The sequence below is a fragment of the Euprymna scolopes genome, chromosome 21 (genome assembly GCF_053919585.1).
Source record: "Euprymna scolopes isolate OS-2025 chromosome 21, ASM5391958v1, whole genome shotgun sequence".
NCBI lineage: Eukaryota > Metazoa > Mollusca > Cephalopoda > Sepiida > Sepiolidae > Euprymna > Euprymna scolopes.
In genome coordinates this window covers 53,916,327-53,942,026 of record NC_136502.1, presented here as the reverse complement: position 1 = coordinate 53,942,026, position 25,700 = coordinate 53,916,327, and the positions used below count along the sequence as shown (strand labels likewise).

Sequence of the window (25,700 nt, the reverse complement as noted above, 5' to 3'; positions counted from 1 at the left end):
GGAAAACATAATGCCATTGCTGCGGAGGTTGATCTGGACAAGGGGGGATCGGAGATCAGGTCGGATTTGGAAGTTAAATGTGTGATGACGCTTAGTGGAACTGAGGACCCGGGAGCGAGTCATCACATCTCGCTCGGTCCCAACTGAAAATCCAGTTCGTTGAAGAACGTTGCATGTTCACAGTTGTTCTGGTCACTATCTGTACCAGGTAAATCGGTGTCCATAGTTGCTATGTGAGCTTGAGCACGGGGAGGGTGAAAAAATGGACACCTGTTGCCCATGAAGCATGCACGACCTTGTAAAAAGTTTCTGCATACTGCCTGTTGGCCGGGGTGGCCAGTGCCTTTTTTGGCCTGGTTGTGCTTCATTTAGGAGGAGGGGCCGGTCCGATCATTCCCATTGCCAATGGATGGGTTGTGCCCATGCATGGTTGTGCCCATTCGGCGCATTTGCTTGTTCAACTCGAGTAACTGTAGCTTTACGTCGGCCAATATGTCGTTACTTTTGCGGCTATACTGTTTGTCGGAATCCGTACGGTGGCTGGCCAATAACGCGTTGGTTTCCTCAGCAGTGACAATGTCAGTTCTGATGCCACGATCGAGATAGCGTTGTGCGTCGCTGGCTATACCGCCCGCAGTGTAATGTCTATCCATGGTTTTGACGAGGTGTAGATAGATGTTGGGTGCCCATGTCTTGATCTTTTCGCTCATGAGCATGGCCCCCATTAAAGAAAAGGCTGTTTTGGCTGACATCTCAGCATCTCGGTTGTCCGATCTAAATTTAGCCCTGATGTGGACTGTAGCCTCTCGGATTGTGTTTTCCAGTCGGCTTGCAAAGTCAGTGAGCTTTTCTCCCTCATTGCGCTGGAGGTCCCACGCCCTGCTCAGATATTGAAAATTGGTCATTTGGCTACCGTGGGTGGAGATAAGGTAAGCTTTTAGTTCCTCGAACGAGGATGTGGGCTGTCTCGAGTCTTCCATCTGCTGGAAGATGCCTTCGTTAAGCAGCTGTTTTGCCAGCTTTACAAACTCTTTTTCCAATGCAGGATATTCCCTTAACTCCGGCTTAACATTTATGGTGTAAGCCTTGTTAAGGTCGGTAATAAAACGGTTTACGTCATTACCGGGTTCAAAAATCCGGATGGATTTTGTGGCATCCCGAAGTGACTGTTGTCGTAACGAAAGTTCGTAGTGAATGGTGTGTTGTGGCGACGTGTGTGATCGGTCAGGTGCAGTAGTCTGCAGAGCATCTAAAAGTTTCTGTAAGTCTGCTTGCAGTTCATCAATGATAAAGTGTGTTCGTGGGTTGTCAGGGGGTTCCATGTTGATTTTCGTTTGGAGAATTGCTGCTTTTTGTTGCATAATTAGCTCCAGAATCTCTGGTCGAGAAAGGTTGGAATAGTCCATTTTTGTTTTGCTGCACGCGTGACACCAGTGTTATATTCGTGACGAATATGCGTATGGTTGCAAAACATAAGACGAAATTAAGTAAATTAATATATATATATTTATTTACCACAAGAAGTTAAGAAGATTAATATAAGTGTTTATTACCGCAACACATGAGATACTGTTGGCATCCGTTAATAGTCAGCTAGCAGTGAGAGCAGGGTCTGGTGACGGCTCATCCGTTAAGGACGTCGTTGTTGATAATGTCGGGTATAGGAGTGGCTCGTCTGGTCGTAACGTCGTGAATATGATATGTAGTACAGTAAATATGGGGTACTCACGAGACACTTAATTAACGGCCGTTTGTTTGGTAGTAGTCATCTCGCAGCGCCCTTTCGGTCATCCACGTGTTGCCCCTTCCTTCTATTTTTTTTTCTTCCTTCCTGTCCGGAAGTCCCCCGAAAAAAACTGCCCCGCAGATGACCAAAAAAAATCCCTTTCCTCTCCCCACTTGAGACGACAACAACTCTCGTCTCTCGCAATTACGGCAAGATATCATCTTGTAACAGTCCTTAGCGGCTTGTCGGTTCTAAACTTGGACAAAAATTTGTTGTCTGCCAATGATTAAGGTATTTTCTATAGGCTTCTCTCAGGTGCCAGCAAGCTGTGATCCTTCTCGTCCGGAGGTACTTGGGTTTCTCCTTAAGCATCGATCAGCTTGCTCCCTGGACAACTGTTTTCTGATTGGTTGAGGTTAGATCACAACAACCAATCAAACATTGAGTTTTTAACTAAGCAGGAGTGAATATTTTACACAAGTTGGGTTTTTTTTTTTTTTTGTGTGTGTGTGTGTGTGTGTGTGTGTGTGTGTGTGTGTGTGTGTGTGTGTGTGTGTGTTTTGTTTGCTACTGCTGCTGCATTTTCGCTAAAAACAGTGCATGATTATTTTGTAGTTAAGGAAAAATTTAATAAATCTGAATTGGATCTAGCCCTGTTTTTTTAACATAAATAAAACGGTTTTAGTGGGTTTTCGTCAATGAATAATAAACTAAGTAAAAAAAAAAACGTTGCTGCGAGAAGCTACATTTGTCTGTCGGCTTTTTGTGCCATTTTGCGCATGCATATAAAAGCAAACACTAAGAAAGTGTAACTATTTATATAATAGCTCCACCTTTGCTTTCGCCTCCACAGACTTGTATATATATATATATATATATATATATATATATATATATATATATATATATATATATATATATATAAGCATGGGTGCCCGCCGTTGCTCGGGTGTTTGGAGGTGTGTTGAGCAAAAAAAAAAAAAAGTGGTAGTAGGAAGGCAGGCTCGAAACCGTACCACAAAAGAAGGAAAAGAACGGAGAAAAAACGTGACGTCTTTGCTGTTACGACCACTACCAAACCAGAAGTGACATAGGTTTAAATTAAGGCTAGACAATCGAAAAGAGGGGAGGACTTTCGAAAATATCGGTTAAAAAAGCGACCCCTCCCTGTAGGAAACTACCCAGTTGAGAGTGAAGAAATTAATGTTTTTAGCCAATTTTTTTATATTTGTCGTCCTGGGGTCGGGCTTCAAAACGATACTGATCTTGTGAAAATTCGTCGCCTCTGTCGAAAGTTTTAGGCAGACATGCGAACATACATACATACATTTATATGTTAGTAGCTCAAATTTTCGACCCAAACCGATTAAAAAGCTTTTCCTATCTCTGAATACTCTTTATGTAAAATTTCAAATGTTTAGACCAGAAATTGTCTGACTAATTTGGTAGAGACCACAGAGGTCAAATTTTTTTTAACTTTGACCCCTATTATGACCCCTTAATATGTATTGTTTTCAGCTCAAGTCAAGTTAGATCCATGTCGAAGGAACCTATATCTAAAATTTCAAGTGTTTATACCCAAAATTGGCGGAAGAGTTTGGTAGAGTTCTCAAAGGTGAAATCGTTGAACTTTGACGTCTTAACAGCCAAATTTCTGGCCGAAAACTGATTACAAAGATTTTCCCAAACCTCACTACCCTGTATATCAAATTTCGAGTCTGTAGACTGAAAATTAACAGAGTTATTGTGTAGGGAAACAGACAGACAGACACGCACACATTTTCACTTTTGGGAATGTCTGCAACATTAAACTTAAGGATTTTAAAATGTACACATAAAAAGAGAATAAAATAATAAAAAGACGAACATATTTTTTATTTTATCAATAATATTGAACATAAATAAGTTGGGGGTGTTACAGTTCCACAGTTCTATGCATGAGCCACCACTGCCTACGAGGTGCCTTAAATAAATTTCCAGACTTTTTTGTACAGGCATTTAAAATTGACGTAGATGCTTGAAAATTCAGTATGTTATTGCTATACATCTTTAAGATAACTAACCAATTTTTATGATTTCGGGTTCAAATGAACAGTTACAGCAGAAATTGGAACACCCTACTAAAGCCTGATTGTCTCAGCTGGTGAATTTTAAAAATGCAATCTGGACGTGAGGACACTTTAAAGAATGATATGCAATAAAATTGTTTTAAACATAGAAAAATTCCACAGAAATGCGTGGAATGCTTCAGACTGCTTTTGGACCATCTTGCATGAATTGAGTATTAGTTTTTGCGTAGCAAGAGATTTAAGGAAAGCATGGAGTCTGTGAGAGATGATGAGAGGTGTGGGAGGAGTAAGGAAGTTAGAACACAAGCATAGATTGGTCAATTAAAGAATTTCATGGATAAGGCTCATCGTATGTCTATAGAGACAATAAGTTCACAGTTTCATGTCAGTGTTGGAACTGTACACACAATTATTCACGAGAAACTGAAGATGTGAAAGACTTGTGCAAAGTTTGTTTCAAAGGTGCTTTAAGAAGATCAGAAAGAAAGACGTTTTCATGATAGCAGCAAGATGGCCAAACTGATCACTTCAGATCCTGCAGTCCAGACATTGCTCCCTGTGACTTTTGGTTATTCACTAAGATCAGGGAAAACCTTAGAGGCTGTTGCTATGAGACAATTGAGGAGATGAAAGAGGCTGTGATGAGGGTCATTGACATGTTTACACATGAGGACGTCCATAGGGTTTTTCAGAAGTTGTTGAAACAGTACAAGTGTATTGCAGCCAAAGGAGATTACTTTGAAGGAGACCAGAGTTTTATGTGTGTATTATCAATAAAAGTGCCTATATGAAAAAATACAGACAATTATTTAAGGCAGCTCATGATTTAAATTATGAAAACTTTTCGACTTTGGATGAGCAACACTGAACTACTATCCCTTTGTCCAAGTTAGGATTAAAGCCAACACAGAGACTATTGATGTTAGCGAGATTTTTGTTGTGTTTAGAGAGGGGGATAAGGACCAGCATGCATTTTTCTCTATTTTTACGCATTTGAATCATTAGTATCGTTAATATGTATGGTTAGTAATGTCTCAAAAACAAATTTAAAATACACTAGTAATGTTATAAAAATAAATAAGTAAACAAATTAATCTTTCACAAGAATACAGGCTTAATTTTCATTGCAAAAATTAAAAGATGAGGAACACTGAACTACTATCACTTTGTCCAAGATTAGAACCAACACATGGACAATTGGTGTTGGCAATCATTTTACTGAATTTAGTAGGGTGGGATTAAGGACCAGCATGCATTTTCTATTCCCCCCCCCCTATACTTCGAATAATGAATATCGTTAATATGCATGATTAACAATGTCTTAGAGACAAATTTAAAATACAATAGTAATGCTATAAAAAATAAATAAATTATGTAATCTTTTACAAGGTTATTATTATTATCATTGTTCACTCTCCCATACTCCTTAACAAGCTATCATCAGAGATTGCTCACTGGCAACAACCTTGAGTGTTCCCTGGAGTCTTGGTGACAACAAATCTCCCCAGATTTCCACTACTCTCCATTTCTTTCAATAACCTTTGCAAATGAATTAGCATTGTAGCAGAAAAAAATCGGACTTTTTTCTTCCTCGAATCAATGCCTCTCCCCTGTGCTATTCGGCCACATCTTGACCAGTCAGGGGTACAGCGCATTGATACTTCCTATCCCCAAAGGAAATCGGCCAGCATCCGGTTTGAAGAAGAACAACTCATTCTTATGCAGAGAGACACCAAACAGAATGGACCTCTTTTCCTTCTCTCTCTCTCTCTCTCTCCACCTCGGTGTTATCTCTACGGTATCGACGATTCTACTGGAATAACTACCGCGATAATACCAGGTGCCGGAGTCCAGCTTTCTACAAGGAAAATACCACATTCTCCTCAATAAACCTTCTCTGTGACCTTTTATGAAGTTGTTGCGTTTGTCATTTCAGAAGCTTGTATCGAATTATTTATTTTATTAGGGTGTGCCCTAAAAGCATTACAAACCCTAAAGCATCATCGCAACAGCCACTTGCCATTGATTTCTTGCTAATGATGCCCATTAATAATCACTGGAATTTGGTAGCAATAAACCTCCTCAAAGTCCCAGTCCTCTTCATACCCATTCAGTTCAGGTTTGGTTACTGCTTTCTCTCCTTGGTTCTTCCATTCTCCCTGACCATTCTCGACGATTTGGTGTGACGCCAGTCGATGGTGACAATACAATTTTTCATACTGAAGCGGGTAGTCAATTTATAATTTTTTGTTTTCTTGGTTTCATCTTTTTGTTTTACCTGTTGTAGTTTCTATATAGCTGGTTTGCGTTTGTCGTTCATGTGAATTAGCTTCTGCGTGCAACGGTTTTCCTTAAGATTTCAGCTGTTTTCAGCATTACCACCCATTGCATAGTCTTACCGTTGATACCGATTTCTTCTAGTTTTTTTTTTCCAAATTCTTTCAGATGGTTCCTAATGCTCCTTCAATCATTAGTATTATATTGATTTCTTTCATGTCCTTTATTTCTTTCAGTTCTCTGGCGAGTTCCACGTATGTTTCTCTCTCTTTCATCTTTATTTTATCGGCTGCTGGAACGGTAAAATCTACAATTTGGCAGCTTCTTTTCTTCTTGTTAATGAGTCTCCTTGCTTGGATGAGTTTATCTGTTTGTACCCACATAGATTTGTGTTGTTGTTGTTGTTGTTGCTGCTGCTGCTGGTATTAAATGGGAATTCAACACTCCAATTACATATTCATTAAATTATTAATTGAACCAAAGTGTATTAAAATTATTATTTATTTTGTGAAGCTAATGAATTTCTACTTGGGTATAAATAAATTACAAAAATTAAATCGCTTTTTAATAAATGCTTCTTGGTAATCATGCATTATATAGAAATTTAAAAAATATATATATATATATATAAATGGCACTTGTAAATAACTGTTATTTTGGATAATTTTTTATTTTCATTTTTTAAGAACTCCTTTCAAAATGGAGGAAATAAATTAAGAAGACCCTATACATTTTCAAAACATTTCTCCAAAAGTGGATGTGAATACATAAAATATGTGATATTCGTTTTGAAAAATTTGGACTGGAAACAAAACAATATTGACATTTTAATTTCAAAGACGGTTATCTTCTTCTGAGACATGTACCTGTGGAAAGGAAATGCATTATACATTTCTGAATTTGGATTGCTCAAACTATAAATGTTAATGATAATTTTTGCTTTATTAATAATTTAAATTTTGTAAAGAAAACAATTAATTTTCTCAAATAAAAAAAAATCACACACATTCCAATAATGTTAAAACCTATAAATTTATAAAGTCATACAATTTTTCATACAATGACAACTTTCATTCATTTCAGACTTTCCTTAATTTATTTTAATTCAATAAATGTTCAGCTAATTAATATTTCATGTTGTATTATTCGAATTTTCCTTATTTTAATTTAATTTAGTATATGTTCTGTTATTTTGTGTTATTAATCAATTGTTATTGTTTGTTTCTGTATATGTTCTGTTTATTTGTGTTTATAATCAATTGGTGTAGGGACACTCTTGTCTTTCATCCATTATTTGAAACGAACATAAGCATAATTGGGATCAACTTCAATTAGGTCTATGGTCTCGATTAGGGGGCTCATATTTGCTTCCGTGTACATGTTGCTTTAAAAAGACAGACTTAGCATTTGTTAGCCAGATGGGCATGGAATCTCCAATGGGTGGTTTCCTTTGGAAATTGAAGAGACGTTCGTGGGGAGTACAATTAGTAGAGATGATAGAGTAAGCGAATACTGTGGATAGCCACATCTAATACTCTTTCCCAATGTATAATATGGAGGTTTCTTGACCGTAGAGCCAGGCTCACCATTTGCCAGATGACACGATTATATCTTTCCACTTGTCCATTACCTTGAGGATTGAAGGGATCCGTTCTACTAGTAGCAATGTCTTGAACATCAAAATTCCTTTAGTTTGTCCAACATAAACGCTGCTTGACGATCAGAATGTACAAAAAAAGGATTTTCAAATATGGAGAATAGGCTAATTAGGTATTTCGAGACAATTTCAGCTGAAGCATCAGCACAGGGGAAAGCAAAAGGAAAGTGATAGAATTTGTCAACAACTGTCAGTATGTACTGGTTGCAAGAATTTGAAAGTAATGGTCCTTTGAAGCCCACACTAATTCTTTCAAATAGTTGACTTGCTTTTATGAGAATCTAAGGTGCCCCCTTAAGGATCCTAGGTTTTACTTTAGAACAGACCTGGCAGGCCTTCATAACTGCTCTCACATCTTCTACAGAGTACGGCAGATTTTTGGTTCTGACAAAATGTAGCATTCTGGTTACCTCCGGATGGCATAAGTCAGTGTGCAAGGAATGTAATTTGTCAGCAAAGGTGGTAGAAGAACAAATTCGAGATAAGGTATCTGCAGCAAGATTTCTCAGAAAAGTTAAACATCCACTTTCGATAGTGAGAAAACATTCCCATAGCTCGTTGAAGAGAAGGAAGGTCTTGAGGGACAGGCAAGTTGATAAATCATTTGAGCCTGTTAGAATCTGGTTTTTACCCAAGGAAGTCTACAGAAGCAAGAAAGTAGTGACATTTACTTTCATTCAGTGTTAGTCCATACTTTGCCACAGCCTTCATAAAATATTTTAAATTATTATGATGCTTAGCCTGATTTTCTCCACAAACTGTAACATTGTCGATGTAGGCAACCTAGATTGGTCGTCCTCTTCTTCTGTTTTAGGTGTAAATTTAGACGTCGTCAAGGAATTTAACTGTGTATGTTGCCAATTATTTTGGAGCCGTCTCGAACATGAGAGCTTGGTGGTACGCAGTATGTAAGTCAAAATTTTTGTTTTCTGTCTGATGTGAGATTGATAATTCCATTTATAAATCAATCCCTGATGAACGCCTCACTTGTATCGCCGTCGTGGCCTGGAAATCACAGTCCTTGACGAGTTCTTTCAAGGATTGTAGATATTGGTCCACTCTTTTGTTTGTTTGTTAGCGACGAGTTGCCAATAAATGCCGGCAGAAGATGCTGTTCTTAGGTTGAACAAAAACTTCTTCTAAGGCGTTCATGGCTGTCTGGTAATCATTAATATCAGAAATGTATTTAAATATTGCTGGAGAGAACAGGTTAATTAATTAATTGAGTTTTAAGTCGTCTGTTAGTTGTCAACTGCTAACTGCCTCGAGGAACATAGTGAATGACCTCTTCCAGTGTTACCACGTGGCGGCAGCATCCATTTTCATGGCATCCAAATCCAGATATGTGGGTTTTAAGTATTTCTCCATTCTGAGTAAAATAAATTGTAAGAAAAAAGCCTACGTCTGGGGATGCTTGAGAGAAGCTTTATTTTATTTTATTTATTGAGAACTACGCAGGGACGAGCCACTACGAGTACTGCAGTTGATTTAACGAAAGAATGACAGAAAAAAGGAAAAGTCAGGGGAAGTTACTCACGTGGAGAGCATAAGCAGAAGTTAAAGAGTTCTTTTATTTTTTTTCCAGCACAGTTGAGTTCTGATCAGATAAAAAAAATGATATAAACGAAAGCTTATATTGAAAATAAAAATTGAAAACAGTTTCAGAACTTTTAAAACATACGAATTGAAATTTTAATTTTTGATTTTCTGTTTGGTAAAACTTCCTTGTTAGGTACGGGCAAAATGAATGCCGATGCTCAAAATGTATAAACATTTTGACCCCTCCCTTTACTTTAAAAAAAAAAAATCACCAAAAATCAGGAAATTAAACAATTTTAATGAAATTTTCAGTACTTATCAAATGATGATCGCGAAATATAATGAACTAATTATTTTTATTTAAATCTGAGGAAAAAGGTATTATTTTATTTAAACAAAAATACCTTTACTAAAGTTATAGTTTTCAGTAGTAAATAAAAAACGCAAGACTTTATTTTTGCTTTTTTTTTTTTTAATATAAATAAAGCATCGTAATTTGTAACAATAAAAATAAAATAAAATAAAATAATTTTTACAGGAACATTACGAAAAAAAACCCCTAAATCCGTATTAAATTAATTCTATATAACTCGAAGAAAAATGAATTTCTCGGACTACCGATATTACCATTGAATTAAGCATTGCTTATTTAATATTTTCACACAAAAAAATTATAATTGCAAAAAATATTTCTACTTTTCTTTTAAATTACGGGGTTCGCATAATTTTTATATGCAAGAATTTAATAATTTCGTTGCTCGCAAGAATGTAAAACTTTCGGCGTAACATATCTTTTATATAATATTGAACAATAATTCAGAAAAAAAATTAATTTAAAAATAGGAACATAGAAAAATAATTAAATTAAAAAATGCAAAAATTAATACAAACGTTCAAAAAAGGAATGTATGGATGCGCGACTGGGAAAAACAAAAGAACTTCCCCCCTTTTAATTACATGACGTAATTTTCGTGTTTACAAAATTTTAGTTTGTTGCGTTTTGCGAACGAGACGGCAGAATCACTCGGTTTTGGGGCTGGGCTAATTAATTTATGTTTTGTACAAAGAAGGTGTTTTTTTTGTTTTTTTTTTAAATTATTTAATTCAATATCTTAGGACTTTACTAATTATCTTTGTAATAAACCCAGAAAACTAATATTTATCTTTTAAAAGATTTTTTACAATAAATTTATTTAATTTCAAAATTTAGCTGAATTGGGTAGCTCACCGTGAAAACATTTTCATTTTTCTTTTTCTTTTTTTTCACGTGTACAAATAATTTTTTTTCCTTTTGAAAATTAAGTGGTAATCTCCAAAAATACCGTTAGGGCTTACAACATGGCCGCCAGAAGAGTCACCGATCACATAGATTTTCCCAAATCTCAGTACCCTGTATATCAAATTTCGAGTCTGTAGACTAAAAATTGACAGAGTTATTGTGTAGGGAAATGTACACAGACAGACAGACAGACACTTTCACTTATATCAATTTATTATTACCTTTATTAACTTGATCAATTTATGTGACTTTTGGAATATGGCATTTTCGTTCCGTGACTGTTTCCGTATTTTTTTTTAATTTTTTTTTTTTAATTAGGTTCAATTCTGAATCTTGGCCCGACGACCAAGGAATAAGTTGATAGACATGACAGAGCTTATTCTTTTTGTTTGACTTCATACTTATTTGGCAAACTTTCAACTTATTTTGGCAAATAAAACCATTGTGCTTCTGCTTCAGTGCCATGTAGGGAAAAGCTGGTAAAATTTACAAAGAGGACACAGTAGTTCAGCAGTCTAGCAGCACCTTTCTAAATTTACCTTAAATTGTCACGTTGCTGGTACATGTATTACTCCACTCAGAAGTCGATTCCAAGCTCCACAGATTCTGATTGAGTACGTAGGCCTCCTTTGGTCCAATCGAAATCGGCGGTGAAAAAGTTCTGAATTATTAATGAATTATCTCCCTTGATCAATCTTCCACTTCTTTGATTATGATCAGAAATGGATTTCACTTTCAATGACTTTCAATTCTCTACGTTATACAAAACCTCTGATGATTACTAATTTCATTTTCACAAAGAAAACAAATAATATGACAGAATTACATAAAGGTAAGCCTAATCACTTACAGAAGTTGTTTTCATTGCGTTTCTTTTACGATTTAATTTTTAGTTCGAGTTTAAAAAAATTTCGTTGCAATTTTAATGCAATAAAAAAAGAATTCGGTGTTCATGAAAAATTGTACTGGTGTAGTAGTGGTGTAATATAACAGTGCCAAATAAAATAACAGAAATATTTTTTGGTGCTTCTACAGTTTATCACCGAAACTGGAGACGCCATTTTATTTCGCGCACCTGTCGTACACATCCAAGGGATAAATCAGTATTTGAAACTATGACAGAAGTTAGAAATAAATAACAAAGAAATTAAACTAGATATTAATTACTTCCGGGAAAAAAAACAAAAACAAAAAAAGTAAATAAAGAAAGTGAAAAAGAACAATAACATATATCTGTAATTGTTTAATTGGAAATGTTTCGATTTAATTAATGAAAACGGGAAAGTTTTTCATGAAATGTATATATATATATATATATATATATATATATATATATATATATATATATATATATATATAATTTATTTATTTATTAAAAACAGAAAATGAAAATGACATTCATTCATAATTGTCTAAACTGGGCGAGCGATATTTGAAAACCAAAACATTTACTGTATAAAAAAATCTATCAAAATATAATTGTAAAAACATTTATGGAAAAGTTTGCGTAAGAATATATGATTTTAATAAAAACAATTTTTTAATGAAAGCAACATTGGATTTTTATAAAATATTTTTGTTGTGTTTTTTTTTTTTTAATTTTTGGAACAAATAAATTTTAATGAAACATTTTTTGAATTAAAGCAACTTTGAAGGGTCAACAACAAATTAATTTAAATGAAACCGAAACATCATTATCTAGTTTAATTTTTTGGTACTTCACAGGGAACGTGGACCCTATGTAAACAGTGTTTTTATTTAATAATTGCTCCTTCAAAGTGCATGCACAAAAGGTTTTCTTTGGTTCATTTAATCACGAAAACATTTTGAAGGTACTATTTGTGGGCAAAAAAGGGGGGGGGGTCCAAAAGAATTATTTGAATATGTATGAAAAAATAATTTAACAAAAAAATATTTAGTGAAGAAAATGATAAAAAATTTAAAATAAAATGAAATAAAAATAAAATAAAAACAAGCACGAAATAAAAGTATGAATCAAATTTACCCAAAGAAAAAAAATTCAAAAAATAAAATAAATACACATAAGTATATATATACGAAGAAAGTGAAAGAAAACGCTTTGAGGGAGCAATCATTAAATAAAAACACCGTTTATGCAGGGTCCATGCTCCCCGTGAAGTACCAATTTTTATGTTATTTATTTCATGCTTCAGTCATAGTTTTAGATACTGATTTCTCCCTTGGATTTCAACGACAGGTGCGCAAAATAAAATGGCATCTCCAGTTTCGGCGATAAAGTGTAGAAGTACCTATTTTTTTTATATACATCAGACAAAAGTAGGTAACTAACCCTCAAATCAAGGAACATTATCAAGTGGAAGTTTACTTAAAACCATAAATCAATGTTATGGTATTTTCCTTATTATCCATATATGTAAAATGACAGATCTGCCTATTCGCCAACTTATATTCAATGGAAACTCGGAAATATGCAATAAAGTATGCTTATATCTTAATTAAAATTCAACTCAATAATTTTCCTTAATTTTAGTTTAGATATTTACTTTTGTCTGATACGTAAGTATATCAAAGAGTTTTCTTGTTAATGTATTTGAATTTTCCATATTTAACCCGGATATTTTTATGGATAAACACCAAGACATCAATTTAATTTGCTTTACTGTTCTTGCTTTTCAGATTTCCGCACATTAAAATCAACTGATAAAACTGAAATATATTTATGCAAAACAAATAAATGAGTAGAATTTTTTTATCTTCACATTTTCTCAAGTTATGCTCAAGTGTATAACATGTTTGAATTAAAATAACTGACCTTCATGTTGAATTAAAGAGAAAACTTTATTAAATAGTAACGACATATTTTTTTTTTACCTTTTCTCCAATTAGGTGCAGGTACACTGTAACTCTCCTGGAGTTTTTTTTTTTTTTTTCGGCAGAGTTATTCTAAAATTTATCTGGTATTATGTTAACGGAGACTTTTATTTTTATATAAATTAAAAAAAATTATATTTTTCAAACAACAACAAAAAGAAACAAGAAAATTCAGGTTTGTTTTAAAATCCACACAGATACGAAAAAATGGTAATATATATATATATATATATATATATATATATATATATATATATATATATATATATATATAAGGTAAAATTAAAAGCCAAGAACAATGCGAGATTTTTTTTTTATATAGAGTAAAATTAAATGCAAACAAAAGAAATAAAGTTCTTTTTTTTTCTTTTTCACACAAATTTTAACTCTAAACAACAGTAATTTTTTTTCTGTTGTATTCAATGGTGATATAAACAGAAAAAGTTGTATTCAATGGTGAATACAACAGAAAAAAAAATTACTGTTGTTTAGAGTTAAAATTTGTGTGAAAAAGAAAAAAAAAAAGAACTTTATTTCTTTTGTTTGCATTTAATTTTACTCTATATAAAAAAAAAAATCTCGCATTGTTCTTGGCTTTTAATTTTACCTTATAATTTTCTTCAACAATGCTTCAAGCAAACTACAACCTACTTATATATATATATATATATATATATATATATATATATATATATATATATATATATATATATATATATATAATAAAAATTACAATTAAATTTACCAAAATGATCCAAGATGGTAAAATTAAAGTATATTATAAATATTAAAGAATTAATATTTATAAAGTTATCTCAGCCAGATGTAAAAGCTCGATAAAACCAAATAGGAAATAGAGCTTATAATACGAGCAAACAGTTAATAAAACATGTTAAAAAACACTTTGAAATGAGTTAAAAACATATTTAATCTGAAAAGGAAACACTAGATAAGTGGATAGTCCTTGTGAATTATTCCATTGATTTCTGCCTTTGGATTATTATGGACCATCTTCTTCCAATTACGGGATTTCCTTGGATTTTACTTGTGCAAATGGAAATTCTTTTAACTTTCTTGAAGTTATACATTTGGATTTTACCGTCACTGGATTATTTATCTTCCACCAGACTATCCATTCATGTGTAATCACCTTTTTCTTCACCATATTCCCTCTGCTTCACTTTTTTTGTTTTCAAGTAAGATCTTTGACTTACTTGTTGTTTCATCAAATACTTTTGCATGCAAAATCCGATCCCGCATTTTGCTAATTCCTACCCTCTGATGAAAAGGAAAGTATTTCTTCAAAACTCTGCGGATTAAGGACTATCCACTTATCTAGTGTTTCCTTTTAAGATTAAATATGTTTTTAACTCATTTCAAAGTGTTTTTTAACATGTTTTATTAACTGTTTGCTCGTATATATATATATATATATATATATATATATATATATATATATATATATATAAACAAGTGTTATCAAATTCTAGATGAGTTACTCCTCTACCTATCTCACTTTAAAACGTTAAATTGGTTCGAAAATCATAGTGTTTATTGATAGGTGCGAACAAGGAAAATGTCAATGAGCTGACCCCTAAATAAGAGAAGTTTAGAAAATGAGTTTAAACTAAAAAAATTATAGAAAACACTGTTAGAAACTCATCCAATATGTTACAGTAACATCCATTTCATAATATTCTAAACTGAATGTTTAATTTTATTTGTATATTTAAAAAAATATTATTTTGAAATATAGAATGTTAGATTTAAATTTGAAATCTTTAAAAATAATTTATTTTGAAATATTGTTTATTAATTTTTAACACTTAAGTTAATTCAGTAAATGTTTCTTTATTTAATTGTAATTGTTATTATACTTCCTTGCTTTATTGAATTCGTTTTGAATTGGCAGAAAAAATGGTTAGAAAATGAGCATTAATTTTGAATCGTTTTTCCTTTTCATTAGTATAACTCTTCCGAAAATGAAAACCAAAAATTACTTCCCGTGAGTTGAAGTGCACTTGTGGTAAAAATTATTAGGGTTTGTATTACTGTACACATAGATTCGAAAAAGTTGTCAAAAAACAAATATAGAACAAATAAATGTTATCAAAGGCAAGATAAGTTACTTTTCTACCTAACTGGATATAATTCACGTGTTTTTATTCAGTGTAACATGTTTATTCAGCTCGAAAAACATGCAATGTTTACCGATGTATTGGAAAATTCAAAATGGCAGCCGACTGTCTCTCGGAGAGGGTACGTTTGGGAAAAGGTATTATAAATAATAAACTAGACAAAATACTGTTAGAAAACAACCGAATACATGTCAACTTATGTCACGGTAACATATATTGAGCGAATTTCTAACAGTATTTTGTCTAGTTTATTATTTATAATACTTTTTCCCAAACGTACCCTCTCCGAGAGACAGTCGGCTGCCATTTTGAATTTTCCAATACATCGGTAAACATTGCATGTTTTTCGAGCTGAATAAACATGTTACACTGAATAAAAACACGTGAATTATATCCAGTTAGGTAGAAAAGTAACTTATCTTGCCTTTGATAACATTTATTTGTTCTATATTTGTTTTTTGACAACTTTTTCGAATCTATGTGTACAGTAATACAAACCCAATTATTATTAGCATGTTTCCAAATAAATACTAAATAATGATCTTTACAATTTATCCCAAATATTATTATTCATTTTTTTTTTCTAAATGTTCATAACGCTGGGATAGAGAAGATAGTAAAAAAAAAAAAAAATTGGTTATAGGATGTTAAAATGCTATCGAATTAGAAACCGCTGACCCAGAATTTAGAGGTCATCCTATGTTGAAAGTATATGCGATATTGATTATCCATTCTAAATTCTGAAATAATTGCACATTTAAAAAAAAAATATGCTTAGATGTACTCACCTTAAAAAGTAGAATCTCATTTGAGGATGGATTACCATAGAGTGAACCTATGCAAAATTTTTAACATACTCTTTTTATTTATTTTTCTTGAACACTGTTAAAATTTAGCCACTGTGGATTTTTATTGACTATCAAAGATGTCTTTATGTAACAAAACATGAATACAGTTGACTATTTGTTTACAATAAATCAAAATAATGAACAAACAATATAGAAACTTATAGGATTTAAGGCATACAAATGTAAATATTTAATGCAATGGTGCTTTTGCAGTATAATGGGATTTAAACTAAATGTATTTTAGGTAAAAAAAAAATATGGTTACATACTTATTGAATTGTTATATATATTAAGGATTTTCATCTGGGCTGACGTTAACCGCCTGATAGTCAGGGACCTGAACCTTGGAATAACCACTAAGGAGGCTGTCCTATCAGCAGGTGCAAAGTACTGGGGCTGCTGTATTGTCATTTGGTGGATGGATTCTGGACCATGCAGTAGTCTCTGGTGAGGCCTCTCGATGCCATACTAGTGGGTAATTGTTACATCTTCACGTTATCATGTGCTACAAGAAAAAAAAAATCTTCCCGTCTTTTCTCTCTTAGTTTCCCTCTCTGTTCTGCTTTAACCAAGTATGCTGACCTGTTTCACAAATCCCAAAATCCTCAACATGAAATATCTCAAAAAAGAAAACACGAATAAACCTAGAACGACATCCTCCAACGTAGATCCCTACTACCATGTCTCCTTCTCCAACATCAGGGGTCTACGTTCTAACCTTCCAGAGGTTGAAATCGAATTACAGGAGACAAAACCTGACATATTCTTTCCAAGCGAAACAAGAATAGGGCCGACCACCTCCCTAGATGAGTTCATAATTAAAGGATACTTTAACTTGATCCCCAAGATCGCCACGGGCATGGAATATGTGTCTACATTAAAGATGGCTTGCCATTTGGCAGGGATATCTCCAGAGAAGACCCTAATCTACCTTATATGTGCTTCTGGGTTGCACTTGCCTACACCACCGCATTTATATTTGCCCTCTATCGCCCTCACAACAGCAGAGTTACTGTCTTTAAGAGTATATCAGAGAAAATTGACCACATCTTGTCTGCTCATCCCTCGGCTAACATTCACATTTGCGGTGACTTCAATGTCCATAATGTGGAATGGCTGACCCACTCAAATAAGACTGATGATGAGGGGAGGTTCTGTCATGATTTTGCCATTGCCTATGACCTCACTCAGATTGTTCGCGAGCCCACCCGTGTGCCTGATACTACCAGTCAATACACAAGCCTTCTAGACCTTTTTCTATCCACTTCCCCTGAGCTATGCTCATGTTCCTCTGGGATCCTCAGACCACTGCGTTGTATCAGTTAAGATAAAAATGAAATATAATAAATCTACAGACGTACCTCTCCACCGTACTGTATACTGATACTCTATGGCGGACTGGGATAGCTTCCGTACATTCATATCTGATCTACCTCTCCATTCTATGTTTAAAAAGGATGTGTCCTCTATAGTATCAGACCTGACCGAATGGTTACTTGTAGGCATATACCAATTTATACCATCCAAAAAATTCCAACAAAAACCTAACAGCCAACCATGGTTCTCCCCTGAATGTGCTGCTGCCATCACACACAGAAATCACTTTTCCCATAGCTACCAACGTAATAGATGTACTGAGACTAAAGCTGCTTTCAGGACCACCAGCAACCACTGTAAAAGAGTAATAAAAATTGCAAGAGAACTATATGCTCAATCCGTTAAATCCAAAATAGCTGAGCAGCGGCTTGGTTCCCACCAGTTCTGGCAAATAACAAATAGGATCCTGAACAGAAACGTGCGTTCTATCCCAACTATCATCAATGGACCAGAGGTCATCTCGACAGCATCCGACAAGGCCAAACTATTTGCTAAGAAGTTTGCGGCAAATTCTACCCTGTGCGACGAAGGCCATCAACTCCCCGTATTCCCTCCTATAACAGACAACACGGTATGCAACATACAAATATCTGTGCGTGAGGTCGCCAAGCTAATCAAGAACCTTGACTCCAGTAAAGCAACTGGTCCTAACGGTATTCCAATTATAGTGTTAAAAAAATTACAACCAGAACTTGCCCCCATACTTACCAAACTGTTTAAGCATTGCCTTAAGGAGAAGTGCTTCCCAACACCCTGGAAAACCTCATCAGTATGCCCTATATTTAAGAATTCAGGTGATAAGTCATCTCCCTCTCAGTACAGACCAGTAAGTCTCCTGTGTGTCATAAGTTGCTGGAATCCACAATAAATAGAGAAGTAGTCAACCACCTCAGCAGAAATAACCTTCTTAGCAACACGCAATATGGTTTCTGTTCTGCTAGATCTACAGCAGATGTGCTAATGGTTATATCTCATAGGATTAGCAAATCTTTCGACAAAGGCTTCCTTTCTAGGGCAATTGCTCTTGACATATGAAAGGCCTTCGATTAGGTTTGGCATAAAGGCCTACTACACAAGATTTCCAGCTACGGTATAACTGGAAATGTTTTCTCGATCATTAAATCATTTCTCTCTGATAGGCTCATAAGAGTAGTGGTTGATGGGCAGAAATCAGAGGCCCACAGTATTAATGCTGGAGTCCCTCAGGGGTCCATACTGGGCCCAATTCTCTTCCTGATCTACATCAATGATCTCCCAAAACACATACTAAAATCTTTCGTTAACATCTATGCTGATGACACAACTATCTATGGCAACACATCAAAGGCCGTAAATGATGATGCTCTCTCTGATCTTGAGCGCATGGTACAGTGGGGGAAGAGGTGGCTAATGCATCTAAGACCAAGCTCCTATCTCTACATCATAAACGCTCTGATCCCCATCTAGCATCAATTGAAATGTATGGCTCTCATCTAGGGGAGGCCCCATGTTTTGATAAGCTTCTGGGCTTGACCTTTACTCCTGATCTGAAATAGAACACATACATCAAGTCTGTGGCCAAAGTCACTGGAAAAATGGTGGAATCCTTCTACCGCTCCAGAAGATATCTCATGAATGATGCAATTCTCTATCTATATAAAAGCCAAGTACGTCCAATGATGGAGTACTGCTGTCACATCTGGGCAGGAGCTGCTAAAAACAGCCTATCCTGCCTTGACAGAGTACAAAATAGACTTTGTGGCTTGGTGGGAGATACCCTTTTCTCTTCCCTGCAACCTCTTTCCCACAGAAGAGACGGAGCGAGCCTATCTTTGTTCTATCATTATTTCCGTGGCAAGTGCTCGTCTGAACTCCATTTTCTGGTCCCCTCTTGCCAATCTTTTTCAAAAAACACCCGACTAGCTGAAACCACCATCAATAATTTTCCCCACTCCTTATCTGTGCCTAAATCAAAATGTAGATTCCATGAACAAAGCTTCTTTCTTAGAACTGCACACCTGTGGAACTCTGTTCCGCTTGCCTGTTTCCCTCCCGACTTCAACCTGAATGTCTTCAAGTCCAACACAAACAAATTTCTGATGAACCGCCCCCTTAAGTTATGACACTTTATCAATTCTCCAATACTATTACTACACTATCTCATTGATTACTGTACACACAATAACCCTTATCCCCGAGTGGCCATTGGGCCTTGATAAATGGTGAACTCCATGTAAAAAAAAAAAAGGATCTCTTCAGCAGCTGTACTATCTTGATGTGACAATGAGACGTTTCAGTGTAGCTGATTGTGACAGCCATTGGACCAAAAAGTGTTGTTATTTATGCACAAAGCCAAAACAAAACATCTGTGTGCATTTCTGAACAACTTAGTTGTTGTGGTGGAGCTCATATGTGAAAATTGACAGGATCCATCATGTATATATATATAGAGAGAGAGAGAGGGAGAGGGGGGAGGATACATACCCATATATATTGCAGTTATATCTTCTCTAATGAATGAGATTCTTGCAATAAAGATTAAATATTTTTAAGTGTTTAAAAAGTAAATATAGCTACATGGCATAGTACAATATAGGGAGGGAGCGATAGTAACAAAGTAGCATTTATGATTCTATAATAAAAATGGCAATGATTAATACAAAAATTTATTATGACAAAGAAATTATCACTATTGTACTTAATTGTAAATATCAGTAAACAGAGAATAAAAATATTAAAGTATAGAATACTAGCTTTCAATGGTATAATGAGAGAAAATTAGGGTAAGTATATTTTTTAATTTAAATCTTGGAAGTATAATTAAAACTGAGAACAATATAGTTTGTATATTTCAAGAACACTGTTATCAGACGTCTGGGTTATTAAACTGAAAGTCAAGAGAAATAATCGAAGATACAAAAGAGATGAGCACTGGTTTTTAGCTTGAGTGTAATTTTCTGGCTTGTTCTGGACATAGAATGATAACTCTAATCTTTACTGTACTTAGAAAGAAAGCATTAGTATGTGTATATATTAGTATATAAAGAGAGAGTCAGGTGATTAGAAACAGATCTATATACATTATTTCATATATAATTTGTAAGTAAATTAAGGACAATTTATAAGGTATTAATAATCAAAGGTAACTACAGCATTAAAAAGTTATAATGTGCGATTCCTGTATTAGTAAAAGTAGAAATGAGGGTAGTTGAATAGTCATGAATTTAAGAAAATGAGAATTTGTTGGAGAAAAAATAATTCTGTAACTAATATTTGATATAATTTGTAATTTATTTAGGGTTAATTAATATATGCATGCAACATTAAATAAAATATCTCATTCATTCACAGGAACCAGCAACAATAAATGAACATGAATAGATTCTATGCACACACATAGAAACCTCAATTGATGACAATTCCCAAGATTTAACTTACAAATAAAAGCGTAAAAATCATGAATTCCCTACAAGAAACAGGTATACAGAGACACATTCGTGGGGAAGATGTGCAGAAAGATATGAGAATGCACACCAAGGAGAAACCTTATTCTTGTGAAGTCTGTAATTTATTTTTTGCAACATCAAGTGAGTTAAAGAAACATGTACGAATCCACACAAAGAAAATTGAAAATGAAAGCAACAAACCTTATTCATGTGATGTTTGTGGTTCATCATTCACACAGAAGGGTAACTTAATGACGCATATGCGGACTCACACTGGCGAGAGACCTTATGTATGTAAAGTTTGTTGCTCATCGTTTACAAATTCATCTAATCTAAAGATACATATTCGACATCACACTGGAGAGAAACCTTATTCTTGTGAAATCTGTGACTTATCATTCACAAGCAGTTCTTATTTAAATAGGCATATACAAATTCACACTGGCGAGAAAATACATTCGTGTGAAAAGTGTGGTTCATCCTTTACACAAAAGGGTAATTTATTGACACACATGCGAACCCACACTGGAGAGAAACCTTATTTGTGTAAAGTGTGTAGCGCATCATTTAGAAATTCATCTCATCTAAAAATACATATGCGATATCATACTGGCGAGAAACCTTATTCTTGTGAAGTGTGTGGCTCAGCATTCACAACTAGTACTCTTTTAAAGAGACACATACAAACGCACACGGGGGAGAAACCTTATTATTGCAACGTTTGTTGCTCATCATTTGTAACGTCACCTGAGTTAAACAGGCATATGCGATTTCACACTGGGGAGAAGCCTTTTTCTTGTGAAGTGTGTGGCTCAGCATTCACGATTAGATCTCATTTAAAAAACCACATACGATCGCACACGGGGGAAAAACCTTATTCTTGTGATGTATGTAGCACTGCATTTGCAAGGTCATACAGTTTAAAAAGACATATTCGATCTCACAAAAAAGATAAGAGGACTTGAATGTCTGCTAGACACTGTCCTTGAGTGTCTAATGCCTGTCTGTACAAGAGTTTTTCAGAACAACCTGGCATGGGGATACTTCCTCCAACAAGTAAATCCTGATGGAATACTAAAAATAATTTAGTATTCAAAGCACGAAACCCCGAGGTATGGCTACCCATACACTGGCTTGGACAAGGATTGGTGCACATTCTCTGTAAGTGATGTTGCTCGTAGTAATACATTTTTTATTAAAATGAAAATTATACATGCATATCCACCCCCCCCCCCACACACACACGCACATATATATATGCTAACACATATATAAATTGAGAGAACATGAATGGCCACTAGGCAGGCTATGTCAGGACAACCTGACAGGAGAATACTTCTCCCTACATGTACATCCTGACAAATATTAAAAATAAAATAGTATTCAAAGTCCAAATAAAATCCCTTCAGTATGATTACCCTACATTGTCTTAAACAAGGATTGGTGCATCTTCTCTTAAGTGACATTACCTATGCTAAGAGCACTAAACTGGATATTCAACCAGGCTTAATGAAATCTTGTCTTGGAATCTTGTAAGATCAAGAGACGAAAAGAAAAATATACTGTAACATAGTTAACTGATCAATCAGCAAGATAAAAATTAATATTCCTAACTTCTTTACTAACAACGTTTGAGAGATAAAAGAATTCTAATGGGATATTTGAATATCAAAATTCATGTGTTAAGCGCAGTAAAGGCTTTTCTATTTAAGTTGTAAAAATCAATCCATCTGTTTTTTGTTGTTAGATGTTTTTTTACTATATATTGTATATCGATTACTGCTTACTATTAGAATGCAAATTTTTAAAATCAAGCATTTTACTAAACACGTCAACTTTAAAAATGTTAGCATAATATAGTGTAACATATGAATTGTAATCGTCTAAATATTTCCAAATGTTATTTTGAGCAAGAACCAATTTTTTGCTTTAAAATTGACATTTCCAAATGCGGATGCTTCTATAGTTTGTACTGTACACCTGAAATCGATTTTATTCATTTCATAAGTGAAGTAGCAAAGATTCTCAACTAAAATGCATTATTTTCATTTCATAAAAAATACCTATTTAATTCAATAACAATGAGATACAGATTTAGATTATAAATTAACTTCCACAAACTTAAATTCCTAGAATATCGAATAATAGAGATTCCCAATAAATATTGTCCTGATAAAATGTCAGATTAACCTTCTAATGTTGATAGATGAAGTAAATACGAATGTTACATAGCCATTCATATTTTATTTTTGCTTTGTGTGAATTTTATTATGGTTTTCTTGGCAGCAGTAAATCTTGTTATAGCTTTCTTTATAAAAAAGCAAAGACAAACATCATTTCCCATTTTGTTAATTTTGCGAAAAACGACGATGATTGCCAAAGTGTTATTTGATAGATTCTAAAGTTAAAGAAATTTTTTTGTATGAAAAAAGTATTTTTTTCTTAAGAAGAAAAAAAATAATGTAATGTGATGTGTTTGTTTTATATTCAAAGTTGAGAGATTTGATGTATCAGCAAAATTAAGATGGAAATAATTATCTATTTAAAACTGATGGTGAAATAATTTTGATATAGTCAGGATGGGCATAGAAATACCTATTGTGCGGTGAGATCGATCTATAGATCTTGTTCAATCATCTATTTAAGAGAAAGAAGACACCATAAAATTTGTGTCAAGATTTCTAAAACTTTTGTACCAACTTTTCGTCAGAGGGAGGCCATCTTATTCTTAGATAGTCAACCTTCCTAGAGTTAAAGACTCCCAGACAAATTATTATTTTTGCAAACTTAAAATTGCTTCAGGAGTAATAAGGCTCTGTCTATTGCTTGCTATAACTTTTTTTACAGAGAAGTAAAGAGAAACTTTTCATTTCACATTTTAGTTTAATTTTGAGAAAAACAAGATGATGATTGCCAAAGTGTTATTTGATATATTCTAAGGTTAAGGAAATTTATTGTGTGTAAAAATAGTCTTATTTTCTTAGCCCAAAAAAAAACAAAACAAAATGTACTTTGATGTGTTTGTTGTATATTCAAAGTTGAGAAATTTAATGTTGTATTAGCAAAATGAAAATTGAAAACTGATGATGAAATAAACGAAAAAGCGAAACATTGATTTGCTAAACTTTCGAAACAACAAAAGAATATTAAGATGATTGCTTGGCTTTTTGATCTAATACTACCCCTAGTATATTCTGTCTTTGATTCATGAAGGAAAAGTCCTTCTCGACTGCGGCAATTTTTTTCTAAGTTGAATCCAGAGTGTTCCATTTTTCAAGAATTGGATTTTTCCCACATTAAAACTGACCATGTATCTTACTTTACCCCCGTATCGTTTTTTTGTGAATTCTGTATTATTTTTTTCAGTACTAATAAATACAATTTTCGTTTCCTGGTCAGCAATTAGTCTATCTATAGTTTTCTTTAGAGAAAAGCAAAGATACACTTCATTTCACATTTTGTTGATTTGGAAAAATAAAAACAAGAAAAAACTGATTATCAAAGTGTTATTTGCTATGTTACAATAGTGAGAAACTTCAACATGTATGAAAGTAGTAAGAACTTGTTAACTTGGAGAAAAAACAACAAAACTATTATTGTCATAATGTTATTTGAAATATTCTAACATGTAAAATTTAATTTGTATGAACATAACATTTTTGGTTATTTGTAGAAAAAACATCATAAAGATCTGCATGATGTTATTTGATATATTTCAATGTTGAGACAGTTTGGAGAAAATCTGATTTTATATGATTTTTAGCGATATACAATGTGATATGTGTTTGGTTAAATCTCCATTAAAATCTGAAGCAATGAATAAAGGAAAAAAAACTAATGTTAAATTGGACACATGTGTTTTTTAGGTACTCATGCAGAGAGTGATCCGTGCTGAAATAATAACGTTATTATTTAAAAAGCCATTCTTAACATGGGGAGGGTGTTTTGTACCTATTCTATACTTTAACCTTACAATTGAATAAAAAAACATCATAAAACTTTAATTAAATGTGAAAATACGATTTTAAAAATAGCGCGCATCACTCTCTGCATTAGCACCGTTTTTTGTTGCTAAATGATTGCAAAAATTATTCAGTGTTTTTGCCTTTATTATTTAAGACAGAAAAATATGAAGACACTTAAAGATATTTAAAAACAATCTATTTTTGTAATTTAGAAAGATGTGAGAAGCGGACTTTCCTTTCTTTTCCATTTTATGGCAAATGTAATTATAATTGTCATTAAAAAATATCAAAGGAAAATTTAGTTTCAAACTAAGCATATTTAATTATTAAAATAAACTATTTGGCAGTCAATATGTTCAATTCAGAGTTTTTTGTAAAATATAGTATTCTATTTCAGTTTTAATCATAAACAGAATAAACCTTAAAATGTAGTACTTTTCTGATACTATGATCTTTCTTCTGGTCGATTAGTGAAAAAAGATTGCAGCAATTTTTGTGCAGCTAATGATGAAGTACACACTTTAGAATAATACGACTGTGATGAGAC

General features: G+C 33.6%; 1 protein-coding gene across 1 annotated transcript; it reads left to right on the top strand.

Annotated features, from left to right (window-relative positions):
- Positions 1–11,232: 11,232 nt before the first annotated feature.
- Positions 11,233–25,338, top strand: LOC145242359 (uncharacterized). The gene is made up of 2 exons (XM_080105363.1): positions 11,233–11,379; positions 21,094–25,338. The coding sequence occupies exon 2, from the start codon at positions 21,200–21,202 to the stop codon at positions 22,151–22,153; it is 954 nt and encodes a 317-aa protein (XP_079961489.1). The 5' UTR covers positions 11,233–11,379; positions 21,094–21,199; the 3' UTR covers positions 22,154–25,338.
- Positions 25,339–25,700: the final 362 nt, after the last annotated feature.